Source organism: Oryctolagus cuniculus, chromosome 11 (genome assembly GCF_051225735.1).
Source record: "Oryctolagus cuniculus isolate XC-2025 breed Fujian yellow rabbit chromosome 11, ASM5122573v1, whole genome shotgun sequence".
NCBI classification, from domain to species: Eukaryota; Metazoa; Chordata; class Mammalia; order Lagomorpha; family Leporidae; genus Oryctolagus; species Oryctolagus cuniculus.
The window spans coordinates 800,977-817,878 of NC_142877.1; the positions used below are offsets into that span (position 1 = coordinate 800,977).

Sequence of the window (16,902 nt, forward strand, 5' to 3'; positions counted from 1 at the left end):
TGAGGGGGTACCAGGTCCCCAAGGCGAGGGACACCTCCTGGGCAGGCGGGGGGCACCCTGTAGGTCCCCTACAGCTCCCCAATGCACAGAATCCCAGGCCCCTCCCCCAAAGCTGAGTGTGATACAGTGGGGCGGGACAGGAGTGAGGACAGTGGCACTGACCTCCTGAGGTCGCCAACCAGGGAGTGGGCAGGAGCCTCGGTGGGCATCGCATCAGGAGGGGCGGGGACGAAGCTCCCAGCCCAGTCTCAGAAGACTGGTGGCGGGTGGGGAGGCAGCCAGCCCACCCCCACACCAGGCCTGGGACCAGACGAGGTGAGGCCAGTGCCCCTCAGCCCATCCGGCCTGGCCCTGTGCAGCCACGGCCAGCACAGGCCAGCGAGGGCTCCTGCTGGACTAACCGTGTGGCCAGCGCTCGGCGGGTGGACAGGCGCTTGAGACCTCACTCACCCTCCCCCGCCATCAGCCCCCACAAAACCCACCCATCAGGGTCCAGCCCCACTGGCACCAGCCTCTTAGCTGGAGGGCAGGGCAGGCGCTGAGGGGCTCTGTCCCCCCGGAGGCCCCTGATGGTCAGCCAGACAGCCCAACGGACCCTGCTGGAGGGACCAGTGCCCGGCTCACCTCAGCGCCCAGTCCCTGCCCGGGGGCAGAACCCCGGCACCGAGCCAGAGTGGAGGCACCGGGGTCTGGTGCACCCACAGGCTGAGGAGCCAGCGTTACGAGACCCCTGTCCCCAGCCAGCGCTGGGCCCCCCAGCCCAGGTGCGCCCCTGCCATGGCTCAGGAATGAGCGTCCCGGCCTCCCCCAGCCGTCTCTGTCTGTGTCCCGGCCTCCTCTGCTGCTCTGCCCGCAGGCCCACACAGGCCCCCGCCCAGTGATGCAGACACCCTGGTGGAGAATCTGGCATCCTGGCGGGGCATGGCCCCAGGGGCACCTGCCAGGGCGGATGGAGCCCAGCGCGGGGTGCACACTGAGGGGTGGGCGGCGTCTGGGCAAAGCAAGGCTGCACCTACCAGGGAGGGAGGAGTCCAGAGAGGGGCTCCCCGCTCCGAAGCCCCCCAAGCCGGGCCGCAGGCGACAGCAGAGGCTCCAAGTAAACTGTTTATTTGGAAAAGGCCTCCCTCGGCACCAGAGTAGGAAAACAGGAGCCACCCCACCCCGACCCCCGAGGGTCCACGCAAAAGATGGGGGTCGCAGAGAAGGGGGAAGCTGAGGTAAGAGGCGTCCCCAAGGCCGTGGCCTTCCCTGAGCGGCTCCGTCCTGGCCACCACCGGGCGCTTCCACTCCCGTGGCTGGGCCCAGCTTCCTCCTGTCCGGCCGGGTCCACTCCTCATGGCTCCGAGGGCTCCTCCGCCCCAGCCCTGTCCTGCTCGGCGTCTCTCGCCGTGCCCTGGCCAGAGCTCTCCGACAGGCAGCCCTGGGCTCCCTCCTCCGGCTCCTCCGGCTCCTCCGGCCCCTCCAGCTCCTCTGGCCCCTCCGGCTCCTCCGGCCCCTCTAGCTCCTCCGGCTCCTCCGGCCCCTCCGGCTCCTCCGGCCCCTCTAGCTCCTCCGGCTCCTCCGGCCCCTCCGCCTTGGCTCCGGCGCCAGGGCGCCCCTGCGGGGCGGAGGGTGCAGCCGGGGCAGGCGCCTGGGCGCCCCCGTCCACCTTCCTGCGCTTCCTGGTCTCGGCAGGCCTCGCGCCTGGGGGCCCGGGGCAGGGCTGCTCGGTGTCCCCCGGCTCCTGGCCGCCCTGGCTCAGCGCGCAGCCCTCCAGGTTCTGGGCGACCTTCTCCACGTCGGAGGCGCCCTGCGGGCCCGGCTCCTCCGGGGTCCGCTCCTGCCGGTTGGCTTCCAACTTCCTCTTCTTGGTCTCTTTGGGGCTGGGGGGCTCGGGCTGGTCCTCCCCGCGGTCCCCGGCCTCGGCTTCAGGTTCCCCCTCCAGGGTGCTGGCGCCCGGGGGACTCTCGGCCTCCCCGTCCCCCACCCCTGTCCGGTCCGGCCCGCAGGTCTGGCCCTGCTCGGGGCTCTGGCCGCCCTCTGCCTGCCCCGGGGCCGGCCGCGGCGCGAGAGGCCTGAACCTGCGCAGCTTGCCGTGCGGGCCCCAGACGAACTGGCAGCGCGGCCGGAAGTGCTCCCAGGCGAAGTGCAGGAGCTCGCGGCGCTGACGCCGGCAGCGCACGGCGAACACGAAGTAGTCCAGCGCGCTCTGGCGCACGGCCGGCAGCTCGCGGCGCACCAGCGTCTCCTCCAGGAAGAAGCGCGCCAGCGGCGCCTGGTACTGCTCCAGGCCCAGCTCGCCCAGCGACTTGAGCATGCGCGTGATGCGCAGGTTGTTGTGGCTGTGCCTGCGAGGGGGAGGGGGAGGGGTGGTGGGCGGGGCCTGCCAGGCCCCTTCCCTGGGGGGCGGGGGGGACCCTCACCCCACACCCCAGAGAGTGGGCGAGGGCCCTGGGCACAGGAGTGGGGCGTCACCCAGAAGGGGGCCAGCCCCGGCCCCCCACGGTGACTCCCGACTCCACCCCCCGCCCCTCACCGCCCCACCCCCGCGACTCCCGACTCCCCGCCCCCCCCGCCCCCTCCCCCCGCTGGGAGAGGCCAGAGGAGCTGTGGCCCCTCCGATGCCCCATGCCCCGGCTCTGGCTTCGCCCTGGGACAGGCCTCAAGTTGCCACCCCCAGGGGCGGGACCTCCCCTCACCAGTTCAGGTTCTGGAAGCGCTTCTGGTAGTTGTGCGCCCGGCACACGGCGCCCGTGTCCCGGTCCTGCAGCTGGATCCCGTAGAAGTCCAGCATGAGTTCGTAGGCGCGCACGAGCCGCTCCCTGACCTCTTTGGAGCTTTTAAATGCCTGGAAAACACCCGCCCAGGCTCAGGCCACTGGGGTGCCACGGGAGCCCCTTCCCCGGCGACCCTCGCGGCCCTGTGCAGCCACACCACAGAGACCGCCGCCCTCCCTCCTGCTGGGGAGCGGGCGGTCTCAGAAAGTCGGATTTCTCCATGCCTCGGGGGCGGCAGGGGGGACCACCTTGTACAGAAGACCGTTACCCCAGAGGCCTTCGCCAGGGGCCCCCAAACACCGGGCTAGGTGTGAGCCCGGCCCTGGGCAGGGGCAGCTACCCCAGGCCTCCCCAGCTGCCCCAGCCCTGTCCCCAGCCCAGGCCTCCCCAGCTGCCCCGGCCCGAGCTCACCTCCACCTCCCTGAGCGTGAGGGGCTTCGCGTGCCAGTTCACTCCTGCTTCCCGCAGAGGAAACAGCCTGCGGGCAGGGCGGCCCCGTAAATGACAGAAAGTGGCCCCCCCAGGCCTCCTGCAGCCAACACGGCCACGGCCCGTCAGGGAGGGGCCCGGCCTCCGCTTCCGGTTCTCTCCCCGTCTTCACGGCTGCAGTTATCCCCGATGCAGCCTGCGGGGAGGCTCCGAGGGGGCCTGGCAGGCCGCGCTCAGGGCAGGGCCAGCGTCTCCCAGGCGGCGAGCCCAGGGCGGACGCTGTGGAGCCCCGCCCTCCCCCACTGGCGGAGCACCGAGGCCGGGCAGAGCCCCCGCGCTCACCACTGGATGTAGGAGTGGTTGTCCTCCAGCAGGCTGTAGCGGCTCCTCCACTGCTGAAGAAACTCCTCGATCAGGCAGCCTAGAGCCCAGGCACGAGTCAGCCGGCGGCCCCGCCCCGCCCCGCCCCTCCCCTCCCCACTGGGGCGACGCAGAGGGGGCCTGGGGGCGTCCGGAGGACCTGGCCTCGCCACCTCCCCCTGCACAGCCTCTCGGCCACAGAGCTCAGCCTCACACAGACCCCAGCCCAGACCGCCACGCCTGGGAGGGGCAGCCGCCCGCGCCCAGGACTGAGCCGTGTGCAGGCCGCGGTCTCCGGCAGCCGCCCAGAGCTCACTAGTAACCCAGGCATTTTCATGGCACAGAGCATTCCACTCCGTAAAGTTCTCTCCAGCATCAGGGGCCGGCGCTGTGGCGCAGCGGGTAAAGCAGCCGCCTGCAGTGCCGGCATCCCCTATGGGCGCCGGTTTGAGTCCCGGCTGCTCCACTTCCAATGCAGCTCCCTGCTGTGGCCTGGAAAGCAGCGGAGGATGGCCCAGGTGCCTATGCCCCTGCACCCGCGTGGGTGGGAGACCTGGAGGAAGCTCCTGGCTCCGGATCAGCGCAGCTCCGGCCGTTTGGGGAGTGAACCAGCAGATGGAAGACCACCCCCTCGCCCGTAACTCTGCTTTTCAAATAAACAAAATCTTTTTAAAAATATTTATTTGAAAGGCAGAGTTAGAGAGAGAGGAGCAGCCAGGACTCAAACCGGCAACCATATGGGAGGCTTTACCTCCCACACCACTGCGCCGGCCACTCAAATAAATCTTAAAAAGAGAAAGAGAGAGCGCGCGCGTGCCTGGTTCCCAGCCAGGCTACACGCCCTGGGTCTCGGGGCAGCGCACAGCACCCAGCACCGCAGAGATCCCCCGGGGCCGGGGCCCGGCCTCTGACTTCACTAAGCCCCGACCCGGCCTTCCCTGGAGTCCCCCAGCCGCCTGCAGGGGGCACTGTGGAGCTACCTAAGAAGCCAGGGTCTGGGGGACAGCCCGGGAGGGGCAAGGGAGCCCCGCAGGAGGCGGGTGTGTACCGTTGGGCAGGAAGCAGATCTTGTTCTTGTAGAAGCTCAGGTTGGGCATGTCACCATTGCCGTCTCGCTCCACCAGACCCTAGAAAGCGGGAGGAGGAGAGGGTCAGGGACGGGCAGCAGCAGGTGTGCACTGGGGGCGGGGCTCCCGGCTGACCCCTGGCAGCCACCCTCACGGCCCCACCAGGCGGCGCAGGGAGGGAGACCCCCGTCTTACAGCCCCAAGGCAGCCTGGGGTTGAAAAGGGGGCCGCGGGGAGAGGCTGGGGTGCGGGCTGCTGGCACAGTGGGGCGTCCTCGTGGGACCCACGTCCCCCCATCTCCCTGGGACCTGACCGCTGACACGGGGCCCCGAGGCACTCTGAGGAGAGGTGCGGGGGGCCGGGGCGGTACCTACCGGGTAGTGGCGCCGGTACCTGCACATGTCCTGCATGGCTCGCCAGTTGCGGGGCCGGGGTGTCCTGGACTGAGGGGAGGAGAGAAGGGTGAGGCCCCCTGCAGAGGGCACAGAGGCTGTGGCTGCTGTGCCCCCACATGGATACTTTTTCGGGGAGGACGGCCCAGTGGGCAGAGCTGGGTCGAGAGGGTGCGTGGGATCCCTGCACAGAGGAGCTGCCAGAGCCAGGGCGAGGCTGCGCCCCCACCTCGGGACTCCTGGCCCAGGCTGACCACGCCCCTCAGCCTCCCGCTAGGAGAGCCAAACACCCGGGACAGGGGGGGCCAGTCCTGACCCACCTCCTTGGCCGGGGGCGGGGTGGGGGTGAGCCCCGCGGTGATCGCAGGGCAGCAAGGGGCCCAGGCAGGGCCGGGGCGGCCCTCCGCGGAAACGCTGGGGCCCAGGCAGGGGCCGGGGCGGCCCTCCGCGGAAACGCTGGGGCCCCAGGCCCCGGAGGAACGTCTGGACGCCGGAACTCGTTCCTGGTTCCGCCGACACCAGGGCCAGCTGCTGAGAAACCGAAACTCGGCGGCCGGCCCCGCCCGCCGGCGGTCCCTACTCCCCTCTGTGTGCAGAGGGCGACAAGTGCCCCTGGCCAGGGTCCAGATCGGGGCAGACGAGGTCGGAGGTCCTCCGGCCGCTCTGCCTGACCACCGCGGGCCAGAGTGGAGCTGGAGGACCCATCCCGAGACCACGGGCGGGGAGCGGACGCTCTGGGCAACCGCGCGGGACCCGCCGCAGAGCCGAGCACCACCGGCGCGCGCTGACCGCCGCCGGGGACGCCACCCCCAGCCCAACCCCGGGAGCTCGCGGCGCTGCACCCGCAGAGGGGCGGCTGTGCCCAGCAGAGCGCACAGAGGCCACGGCGGCCGTGGTGACCACAGGCGGTCGGGCTGCGGGACCCGCTCACGGACCGCGGCCCCGCCTGGGGCTCTGAGGACAGCCACGTTCCGACCCCGACCCCTGACGTCACGCGCGCACGGCTCCGACGTCACGCACACACAGACCCGGTCCGGCCGCGGTCCCAGGGCTAGCCCCGCTTTCCGCAGCCTGTCCTAGGCCGGAGTCTCGGGGGCCCCCGGCGCGGCCGAGGGGGGCCTCTGCCCCCGGGGGCCCGGAGCCTCCCCGGGCCGCACCTGGTGCGCGCCGGGCCGGGCCGCCCGGAGCTCCCCCGCGTCCTCGTCCTCCGCGTCGTCGCGCCCCGCGTCCTCGTCCTCCTCGTCCCCCGCGTCCTCCTCGTCGTCTTCCCAGGTGGAGTCGCAGTCGGGGTCGTCCATGCTCGGCGGCGGCGGGGCCCGCTCGGGCGGAAGCGAAAGTGAAAGCGGAGGAAGCGCGGGGGCGGGGCGGGGGGCGGCCCCGGGCCCGGCCCCGCCCTCGGGGACGCCCCTCGGAGGCGCGGGAATCCTCCGCCCGCCGCGACCCCGCGTGCCAGGGTAGCCCCGAAGGCGCTGTGCGGGGGCTGGGGGGAGGCCGGACCTTGTGGGCTGCGCGCCGCGGGTGTCGGAGCCGCCGCACCGCGCCGCACGCCCCCGCCCGGCCGCGGGTGTCGGAGTCCCCGCACCGCATCGCGTGCCCCCGCCGGACAGTTCCCGAGTGCGCACTCCAGGGAGCGGGTCTCAGAGGCGGGAGCGCCGGGAAAGGTCCGCCCACGCCGTCTCAGGGCCTCCGCGTGGTCGCGGTTCTCGTCACACCTGCGGACAGGTCACTCAAGTCCCCAGCCACTGCGGCCCCGGGCTTAACCTCTGACCTTGACTTCTGCTGGGCAGGTGAAATGGGAGCCGGGCGCGCGGGGCGGGCGGCTGGCCAGGCAAGGTGCAACTCTGGGATCCCGCCTCCTGGGTTTTCCAAGTTCAGGCAAAACCCAGGCTGGGCCGTGAGGACTGCTGCGTCACTGGCTGGGACCCCTGGCCGCCTGGGGCTGTGGCTACTGCAGCCGAGGGCCCCTGCCCATGGCACCTGTCACCGCAGCTGACCTCCTGTGGGAGCCGCCGCTCCTCCAGGACTCCCCGTGTGGCCAGGGCAGCGGGCTGGCCCCGAGCCTCAGCGGCCTGTTGGACGCTTCCCAGCTGAGGCCCAGCTGCCAAGTCAGTGCACAGGGGCCTCTGGTGGGGCACAGGTGGGTGCTGGGGCAGTCCCATGGGTCGGAGCGCATGTGGCCGTCTCACCGGGCTCGTGGTGCTGCGTTCCCACAGCGTTGCTGGTGAGACGCTCCCTGGCCGGTGTGGGCACAGCACCTGCCACCTGTGAGGTGGGGCCGGGGCTGGGGGAGGCAGCAAGCAGGTGGCACACCTGGAAACACCGGCCCAGCACCAAGGACTGGAGCTCCGGCGGCTCCGGTTCGAATCCCCTTGTTGTCCTTGGCAGCAGGCTACAGGCGTGTGGCCAGGGCCTCACCCAAGCGGCCAATGCCGGTCAGCAGTCACCACTACTTGGGCAGCACCGGGGCCCAGTCTCCCTCCCGGCTGCGGCCACGCCCACCCCTCTGGCCCCTCCTGAACCCCCATCTGTATCCACCAGGAGACGGCCAGGGCCGGGAGATGCCGCAGTCCACGAGCGCTGGTTCAAGTCCGGGCGGCTCCACTCCCAACCCAGCTCCCTGATGCACCTGGGAAAGCAAGGGAGACCCGGACAAAGCTCCTGGCTCCAGCCTTGGCCCTTGTGGCCATTTGGGGAGTGAACCAGTGGACAGATCTGCCTCTAACTCTGGCTTTCAAATAACTTTTAGGGAAGCCTGCGTGGTACACGGGGTGCTCGCCAGGGGCCCCCACACAAAGCACACGGCAGCGCTGGCTCAGCTGAGGGTCAGCTGCCCCTGGGCCGCGTCTCCTGCCTCTACCTTCCAGTCCCGGCTGGCACCACCTGCACTGAGCCCAGGTATTCCTAAGCCCATCGCAGGCCGCACCCCGGCCAGGAGAGCGCGAGCACCTGTCCCAGGTGCATGTGAACCTGCCACAAGTCCCTGCACACAGCAGTGCCACGGGACCTGCCCGCAGGGGCCCAGGAGGGCTGCCCACCCGTCCAGCCAGGCCGGCCTCTTGGGGTGTGTGGGCAACCTCTGCTTGCAGAAACTGGATGCTGGGACCAGTGCTGTGGTCACCTGCAGGGCTGGCACCCACACGGGCACAGGTTCAAGTCCTGGCTGCTCCACTTGCAACCCAGCTCCCTGCTGTGACCTGGGACAGCAGTGGAAGACGGCCCGCGTGCCTCAGCCCCTGCAGGCAGCTCCAGGCTTCGGCCCAGCCAGCTGCACTGCCCTCTGGGGGGCGAAGCGGCGTGCGCCCGGCACCAGTCCATCCTTAGAAAACCCGCGCGAAGGGACCAGGGTTGAAACGTGATGGGGTGGGCACATTCGGAGAGCAGAGCAGGTGCTGGGTGGCGAGCACGCGCCCGGGCCGACTCCTGCAAGGCCCAGCTCGCTTAGATCACAGAGCTGGCCGCAGAGCTAGCCCAAGGCAGGTGGGGGAAGGGGGGGCTGGCTTTGTGCAGGGGACCCCTCCCCTCCCTCTGCAGTCCAGGGCCGGGTGGGCGTGGCCAGGGTAGGGCAGCCATGCATCTTGGGCCCTGGCTCTGGCTTGGGGGGGGTCAGGGGGCACAGGGTGCTGCGTGCGCGTTAGGGAAGCAGCTGCCAGCCCGACATCGCCCGGAAAGTGACCCGGAGCCGCCAGTCCCTCCCCACAGCAGGCCCGGCTCGGCCGCCTCGGTGGGTGCTGTGGGGTCAGTGCAGGAGAGAACCCAGCACCGCAGACCCGAGGCAGAGGTGGGGGGCGGTGCCGGAGCGGAACCCGGGAGGCCGCCCAGCCCCACACTCCTCCTCTCTCCCTGCTGCAGACACAGTAACAATGTAGCGAGCGCCCGCAGGAGGTCACCCACGCGAGTTCCTGCTGGAGGAAAGGCCACTGGCTGTGAACACGCCCCTCTCTGCTTTAATGTGCAGCAATCAAAGGAAAAGAAATTTCATCCCAGGGCGGGGGCGCCGGCCTGCCCTGCCCCGCCCCGCCCCGCCCCGCCCCCCGCTCCCCGCCGGGCGCTGTGCGAGGCTGCTGGCTCCCGCCGCCGTGTGCTTTCACGGAAAACCCTAGTAAAACAGGCTTATGAAATTTAAATAGTGAGACGCCCACCCGACCGCGCGCCACTGCGGGGCGGGGCGGGGGCAGAAGGCCTCGTCCTAGGCCCCAGGTGGCCAGGGCGGCCATCCGCGCAGGCCCCGGGGCGGGCTCGGGGCCTCAGACGGCAGCGGGGCGCGGAGCTGTCCTCCTGGCTCGCCAAGTCCAGGTCTGCCCCGGGCCCAGGCCGCTGCCACGGCCCACCCGTGCTGGACGCTGGACCGAGCTGCGTGTGTCCAGCCTGTGGACATGGCGGGCCCACCTGGGCTTCCCACTGCTGGCCGCCGGCACTCGGCCCTCGACGGCCGCGGCTCCTCACCGGCTCCGGCTGCCCCCGGGCTGGGGCCTATGTGCGGCGGCGCTTGGCGGCGCTGGGGCTGGAGGGGTTGCTGTTGGCGGTCAGGACCTTGTCGGTGACCCGGCTGCGCTTCCGCTTGTCCGCCCCCTCCTTGCAGCCCAGCTCCGAGTTCTTCTCTCTGTCTTTGCCGGGCTTTTCTGTGGCTTTGCCCAAGCTCCCTGATGAGAAAACTGAGAACAAAACCACTCAGCTGAGCACCCAGCCGGGAGCTCGGCCGGCCGCCCGTCAGCTGCAAAAGTCGGGTTCTGCGCACCTGACCCTCGGTGCCCTCTTGGGCTGGGAGCCCGGGCCGTGGGCTCCAGGGGTGTGTCCAGCCTGAAGGCCAGCGCAGCCAGCACCCTGCGCTCAGGGACGGCCAGGACCCATCCTGCGGCGCGGGGGACCAGCAGGGCCCTGTGCGCCGCAGCACCCCGCATCTCGCCGCCGGCCCCGCCCCCGCGCGCAGTCCCCCCCCTCCGCCGGCCCCGCCCCGGCCCCGCCCCCGCGCGCAGTCCCCCCCCTCCGCCGGCCCCCCCCCTCCGCCGGCCCCGCCCCGCGCTCACCATCGTCGGCCCCGCCGTGGGGGTCCAGGTCCTCCTTCATCTCCTCCTTGGTTTCCTCTTCCATGATCACTTTGCCTGCGGAGGAGGCGGCACCGTGGGACACCCGCTGTGCCGGCCACGCGGGCCTCGGCTGCCCAGCCCTGCCCGACTCTCACCTTCCCGGACCTCCTGAATGATCTCCTCCGGGAGCACGAAGTTCCTCTCGGGATTCGGGAACGGAAGGATCTCCGACTCGTGCTGACGTCAGGCACGGCAAAGGAACACGGGGTTTCAGCAAGTCCTGGAAGGCGAACTGGAGCCGCGGGCGCTGCTCCTGGGCCAGCACCTGGGCCGTGAGCGCGCCCTGGCCCCGGCCTCCCAGGCTCCTCTGGCCGCTGCAGCCACGAGGGGAACCCCCAGGCACGACGCAGGTGCCGCAGGGCGGCTGCGCGCTCCCTCGGGCGCCGGGCGGCAGGCGCCTTCCTCACCCACAGCCGCGGGAGCCCCGAGTCCGGCTGGGAGGCACAGGTGCTGCCCCCCCCCCCCGCCCCGCACAGCCGCGGGAGCCCCAAGTCCGGCTGGGAGGCACAGGTGCGGCCCCCCCCACCCCGCACAGCCGCGGGAGCCCCAAGTCCGGCTGGGAGGCACAGGTGCGGCCCCCCCCCCGCTCCGCACAGCCGCGGGAGCCCCGAGTCCGGCTGGGAGGCACAGGTGCGGCCCCCCCCCCGCCCCGCACAGCCGCGGGAGCCCCGAGTCCGGCTGGGAGGTACAGGTGCTGCCCCCCCCACCCCGCACAGCCGCGGGAGCCCCAAGTCCGGCTGGGAGGCACAGGTGCGGCCCCCCCCGCTCCGCACAGCCGCGGGAGCCCCAAGTCCGCCTGGGAGGCACAGGTGCTGCCCCCCCCGCCCCGCACAGCCGCGGGAGCCCCGAGTCCGCCTGGGAGGCACAGGTGCGGCCCCTTCTCCCCCCCAGCCACCTGCTTCCCGGTGCAGTCAGCGCCTCTGAACTCCCAGACCCGACGCCCGCAGCCCTGCCCGGGGGGAGCCTGCCCCCCGCAGCAACACAGGTGAGGCCCGGGACCCCCAGGAGGTGGCCAGCAAGGCAGGCGTCCGCACGCCCCCTCCACCTCCTGGGGTCCCACGGGCCTGCCCCATCTGCGTGGCCCCGCGCAGCGGTCAGCTCACCAGGGCCTGCATGTCGTACATGGTGCTCAGGTGGTCCCAGATGACCTTGGAGGGCACCTGCCGTCCGATGTTCTGGCTGAACTTGTCCCGGATGCAGATCATGTGGAAGTGCCGGTTCACACCTGCGGGGGCGGCGGGCCGGGTGAGGGGGCTGGGGCTGGGCGGGGGCCCGGGGGGTGGGGGTGAAGAAGTCGCGGCCCCCCTCGGCGCTGAGGGCGTGGGAGAGCGCGGGGAGGGCGCAGAGGAGTGGGGGGCGGGGTGGGGAGCTGCGGGGTGCCGGCGTGGGAGCTGCGGGTCTCCGGGGACGGGGTGAGGGCGTGCGGGGTCGCGGGGGTCCCAGGCCCCGCCCCCGCCCTGACGGTTGCCCGCCCCGCCCCCACGCGCCAGGCCCGCGCTCACCGACGGGCTTGTGGCCCAGCATGGCGTGGAAGAGGCACACTTCCACCTCGGGGCTCCACACCACCGTCTCCTCCGCCGGGCTCGTGGCCGCCTCGCCGGGGCCCTTGTCACCCGGGGCGCCCCCGCCGCCCACCTCGGCCTCCCCCATGGCCGCCCGGCGACAAGCCCCCCGGAGGGCGCGGGCACGGCCCGGGCTCCGCGCAGGCGCAGTCACGGGCCGCTCGGGCGCGCGCGCCGGCGACGGCGCAGGCGCAGCTGCGGTCGGGGGGGGGCGCGCTGTGGCGGCCCCTGGCGGCGGCCCCTGGCGGCGCGGGCCCGAACGGAACCTGCCCGCAGAGGCAGCCCGCGGCTCGGACCCGGGGCCGAGGCCCGGGGGTGGGTGGGGCCCGAGTCCGCGCAAAGGCGGGAGGCGGGCGCGGCTGCTATGGGTGGGGGTCTCCCAGGTCTCTGTCCGACTCCGTGGCCCCAGCAGCGCCGCCCGGACACATCCCCCCGACTCGCGTCGGACCCAAGTTAGCAGCTCGGCGGCGCCGCTCGACCCCCGCCGGCGCCCCCGGGCCCAGGGCGGGGCCTGCAGCGGGACCACCAGGGTGGTGTCAGCCCCGGCTCTGCCGCCGCGGGTCCCGCGGGGCTGCCTGGGGGTCTCAGCCCACTCCCCGGCGGGCCGGGGCGGAGTGGGTCGTGGGAGGGGCCCGGGGGCGGAGTCAACGGGGGCGGGGCGGACCCATAGTGGGCGGAGTCTGCGCGAGGCGGGAATCCCGCGTGCCCTCCGGCGCAGTCGGTCGTGGGCGGAGCCAGGGAGGGGCGGAGTTGGCGGGGCCTGGGCGGAGCGAGGCCGCCGACTGGACCGCGTCCGGGGACCGGCTCCCAGAGGCGCCCGAAGGAGTCCGCACGGATCGTGGCTCCGCCCCCACCCCGCCTTCTCCCCGCGCGCCACGCCCACGCGGCGCACACGTGCGTCTGTGCACGGCGCTGCAGGCCGGGGAGCGTTTCGGGCTCTGCGGCGTCTCGGCTGAGACCCCCGGCGAGGCCCCGCGCGCGTCCGGTCTCGGCGTCGTCCCCGTGCGGTGGGGCGAAGGGCAGCCCGCCCTAGGGGGTTAGGAGGGGCTCGCGCCCTCGGGACGGCGGCTCTGGGCTCGGGCTCAGCGCCCATCCCAGCTGCCCGGACCACCAGTCGTCACAGGAGCCCGAGGCGGGTGCTCCTCGGCCGGGTCCCCGTGGGGGTCTGAGCGCCCGCGGGCGGCGGCCTCACCGTCTTGGCCCCCCATCCCTGCCCGCTCCCCCGGGCTGCCCCTGGCCCTGAGGTCATCTCCACGCTGGTGCGCCTGCCCGGTGAGCCCTGCCCCGACCCGCGCTCCACCGCAGACGCCGGCAGGGTGCTTCGGGCCGAGGGCAGCGCCTCGCTCTCTCCCGGGCATCTTGTGGGCAAACTGCTGGTGCCGGCTCCCGGCCCGGTCTCCACGGGGCACAACCTGGGCGGCTGCGGGACGCAGCTCTTTGAGAGGCAGAGTTAGAGAGAGAGAGGGAGAGAGGTCTTCCACCGCTGGTTCACTCCCCAGACGGCAGCTGGGCTGATCCAAAGCCAGGAGCCAGGAAACTTCCGGGTCTCCCACGTGGGTGCAGGGGCCAAGCACATGGGCCATCTTCTGCCTTCCCAGGCCACAGCAGGGAGCTGGATCAGAAGAGCAGCAGCCAGGACTCGAACCAGTGCCCATGTGGGTGCCGGCACCGCAGGCACAGGCTTAGCCTATTATGCCACAGAGCCAGGCCCAGGAAGCCTTCACATCTTTGTTTAAAAACTGAAACGCCCTCAGTAGACGGACTGCGTGTCCAGGCTGAGGCCGGGAGTGGGGTGCTGGGCAGTGGCGTCCTCCATGGTGGGGAAGGGGAGGGCGCCACGCAGCTGCTGTCCCTCCCCCGCCTGCCGTGTGCCTGGCCTGGGTCCCTTCCCGAGGGGGCGCACAGCCTGGGGACCGGGAAGGCCTGGAGGTGGGCGGAGCCAGCCGAGACCCAGGCTTTTCCCTGGAGTTCCCTAGACTGGGAAGAGGGGATGGGCAGGGGCCGCCCCAGTCAACAGGCCCAGGTGTCCCCCCCCCATCTTGACGGCGGGGGCGGGCGAGGCGGCTTCAGCAGCTCCTAGAGGGAGGGCGGGCGGGCGGGCGGGGCGGTGAGCCTGACCAAGCAGACACTTGCGGGAGGCAGAAGGGAGGCCCGGGTCAGGCCGGCCTTGGGGGTTGGGGTGCACACCTGCGTGGGGCGGGGCAGGAATAACAGGATGCCCAGAGCGGGAGCTGAAGCAGATGGCAGGGCCGAGGGCAGCAGCAGCCTCTCGGGCCAGGAGGCTGAGACAGGAAGTAGGCTGCCGTGGCGCACTCCCCTGCTCCTCACGCTGGACTGGTGACAGCCGTCCAATGTGCGCCTTCCCTGCAGGGCCAGGGCGGGCTTCCTGGCTGGGTCTGCCCAGCCTCCCAGGAAGGACCCAGCACGTAAGGGGGCAGTGGCCATCTGTTGATGGACTAACTGACCAACTAAGGGGTAAATGACCTCTCCGCTCCTGGACCCCAGGAGTGGGGGCTCTGGGTTTGGCTCTGGGTTCTGACCAAGTGGTGGCCCCCAGTCTGACAGCACCGAGTAGTAAACCCTTGGGAAGAATTTTCACAATTTACGCTGAGAAAGCCCTTTTTCCTGGAGGGGGAGGGGGAGAGAGAAAAGCCTGGGAGAACCAGACCGATTCCCTTAAAAACCCCGGTCTGAACGAAGCCCGTGCCCAGCACTCGGCTCTGCTGAGCCGCCCGCCCGGGCTCAGGTGCAGCCGCTCCACTTAACCACGTGACCTTGCTGTCCCCGGTCTGAGGGACTGGGCGCTCTCTGTCCCGTCCACTCTGATGGCCGCCCTGCTCCAATAAGCCTTGCTACCTTGCAACCTTGCTGACCACGGCCCTCACGCCCGAATTCTGTCTCCGCTGGCGTGGCCACGGCTGCGCGGACCTCGGAGCTGGCCCTGGGGAGTCGCTGGGCCTGCAGGGGGCGTCTCCCACCCACTGAATGGACCCAGGAGCCGTTCCTGGTCTCCAGGAGGGTGGCCCGCACAGTGGGAGGGGCCGTCCTTGCCATCTAGCGGACAAAACAGTTCTGAGGACGGGGGTGGGGGGCGTCCATCCCCGCCCAGTGGCACGGCTCGCGGGCAGCTCTGTTGACGGGGGTGGGGGGGAGCATCCATCCCCGCCCAGTGGCACGGCTCGCGGGCAGCTCTGTTGACGGCAGTGCCCTCTGTTGTTGTCGCCTCCATGTCACCCACAGGGCCAGGTCACCGAGATGGGGGCAGGTGCAGGATGCTGGGGCCAGCGTCGCCCCTGACTGGCCGTGGGGGCTTCGGCTGTGTTTAGGAGTTGCCAGATTTAACATAAACTTCCGGCTGCCAAGTTGAATCGGAATTTCAGGTGACCCTGGAGAATTCCGGGTGTGAGCGCCCCGCGCTGGCGCTCTGCCCTTGGCCCGGGCTCTCGCTTCTTTCTCCCCAGCTGGCGCCTGGCCAGCAGCTTGATTGGCCGCTAAGCCGCGGTCCCACGGCTGCAGGAAGCAGGCCAGGGCAGCCCCTCCCACGCTGCTCCTCAGGGAGGAGTCAGGCGTGGGGCCCTGGGGAGACACAGGCCCCCTCTGCTCGCTGCTTGTGTGGGTGCAGGGCCACCCCAGACTGCCTTGGGGGTCTGTGCTGCCCGCGGCCTGGAACCGGCTCAGGCCTGTGGGCCGGGCGGGAAGAGGAGGAGCCTCAAGCCCAGGGCACTGGTGAGAAACAGGTGCATGCGTGTGTGCACACAACATGAACACGTGTGCTCGCAGCATGAACACCTGTGTGCACGATTAATACACACGTGCAGCATGAACACACGTGTCCACAGCATGAACATGCTGAGGTGCGGACGCGTGCAGAGCCCAGCGCCTCTCAACGCGGATCTGTCCCGGCTGGCCCAGGCCCTCTCCTTCCTCGTGGGGCAGTGGTCGAGCTGGGGGTGGAGCAGGCGCCCGTGGCTGTCCACTCTGCAACATCGGTCCTTCTGCGTGCTGGGGGGGGGCTGCGGCAAACCGCGAGGGTGAGGGGCACCTGCCCACGCAGAAGCCCCAGTGGGTCCTGGCCTGGCCCTGGTGAGGCAGAGCTGCAACCCAGAGCCCGGGTCGCCATGGCGATCAGCCCTGACATGGCCTCGCCTGGACCGTGCGGCATGACCACGCGGGCTCACCAGGAAGGGCGGGGAAGGGGCCGACACCGCCTCTGTCTGCCTGCCCGGGTCAGCGCGGGAATCCCGGGGATTCCTGTGTCCTGAAGCCTCCGGGAACTGAGCCTGTTGCGGGGGGTGGGGGCCACGAGGCCGGCAGGAACAGCCCTCGAGCTGCGTCCTGGAGACTCGCTGGCCTGGCCCGCTCCACCCCCCTCCCCGCTCCAGCTGCGGCTACGACTGTGCCCGGACCCCACTGGGCCTCTTTTGCCCCGGAGTCCACTGGGGCTGTCAGTGGCGTCAAGAGCGGGGTCACCAGCGGGGCTGTCAGGTTTCAGTCCAGGCTCGCAGGCCGAGGGTCCTCCCTGGCTGCCCTCCCGGGGTCTGTCCCCTTGCTGCCCAGTCTCAGTGAGGGCATTAGGACCCAGCCGCCTGCCTCCCCCGTGCTGGGCCACGCAGGGGAAGCCTCTCTGCGCTGTGGTTTCCACAGAAGACGAAAATTATGAGCGCTTGTCACGTTTTCCCCAAAGCCCGACACATCACCTCCCCCATGAAGCTGTCAAAGACGAGTCTGCTGCGGGGAGCAGCAAACAATTGGCGGGGAGCAGGCCCCGCCCACGCGTCAGGCCCCGCCCACTCCGCCTCCGCCTCCCCCCAGGGCCAGGCTAGGGCCACCGCTGCCCCCTCGCCCCCGACCCAGGGCCCCAGCGTGTAGCACAGTCAGAGCGGAACGCGGGTGCCTGCAGCCGGCGCGCTGGTGCCCCCAGCAGCGTCCTCGCGTGTCCAAGTGCAGGAAATAAACTCCGACCCCAGCGCTGGAGGCGTCGTTGTCACAGAAACGCGCACGCGGCAGGGGATGGCACCCCCCACCCCGGCCGCCCACGGGCAGCGCCCGGCTCGGAAGCTGGGCTGCGCGTCATTCTTGATGGACACCCCAACGAGCGGGCAGGCCCACCCTCCTCCTAGCCGGACGGCAGATCCAGCGCCTGCCGAGCCCTGGGGGGCGGCGGCTCTGCTCCGTCTGGCGGGGGGGGGGGGGTACCGCCCCTGCCGTGGGCGTCCTGGGTCCAGCTTTCGGGCGCTGGTGTCCGGGAGTGG

At 71.4% G+C, this 16,902-nt stretch overlaps 2 protein-coding genes across 4 annotated transcripts; both read right to left on the minus strand.

Annotated features, from left to right (window-relative positions):
• Window positions 1-1,091: 1,091 nt before the first annotated feature.
• OGFR (opioid growth factor receptor) lies at window positions 1,092-6,378 on the minus strand. Its single transcript, XM_051829431.3, has 7 exons — window positions 6,162-6,378; window positions 4,987-5,055; window positions 4,594-4,672; window positions 3,528-3,606; window positions 3,168-3,234; window positions 2,679-2,827; window positions 1,092-2,327 (listed from the first exon to the last, which is right to left on the minus strand). Exons 1-7 carry the CDS (start codon window positions 6,300-6,302, stop codon window positions 1,334-1,336), a joined length of 1,578 nt encoding a protein of 525 aa, XP_051685391.1. The 5' UTR covers window positions 6,303-6,378; the 3' UTR covers window positions 1,092-1,333.
• A 2,548-nt stretch (window positions 6,379-8,926) lies between these two features.
• On the minus strand, window positions 8,927-11,814 carry MRGBP (MRG domain binding protein). Of its 3 annotated transcripts, none has more exons than XM_051829430.2 (5): window positions 11,591-11,814; window positions 11,192-11,313; window positions 10,184-10,265; window positions 10,029-10,103; window positions 8,927-9,656 (listed from the first exon to the last, which is right to left on the minus strand). In XM_051829430.2, the coding sequence occupies exons 1-5, from the start codon at window positions 11,736-11,738 to the stop codon at window positions 9,475-9,477; spliced, it is 609 nt and encodes a 202-aa protein (XP_051685390.1). In that variant the 5' UTR covers window positions 11,739-11,814; the 3' UTR covers window positions 8,927-9,474. The 3 variants fall into 3 exon arrangements, with proteins under 3 accessions (XP_051685390.1, XP_069907725.1, XP_069907724.1); XM_070051624.2 differs by having other exon boundaries at window positions 10,184-10,320; window positions 11,591-11,808; XM_070051623.2 differs by having other exon boundaries at window positions 10,184-10,341; window positions 11,591-11,808.
• Between the last annotated feature and the right edge of the window lie 5,088 nt (window positions 11,815-16,902).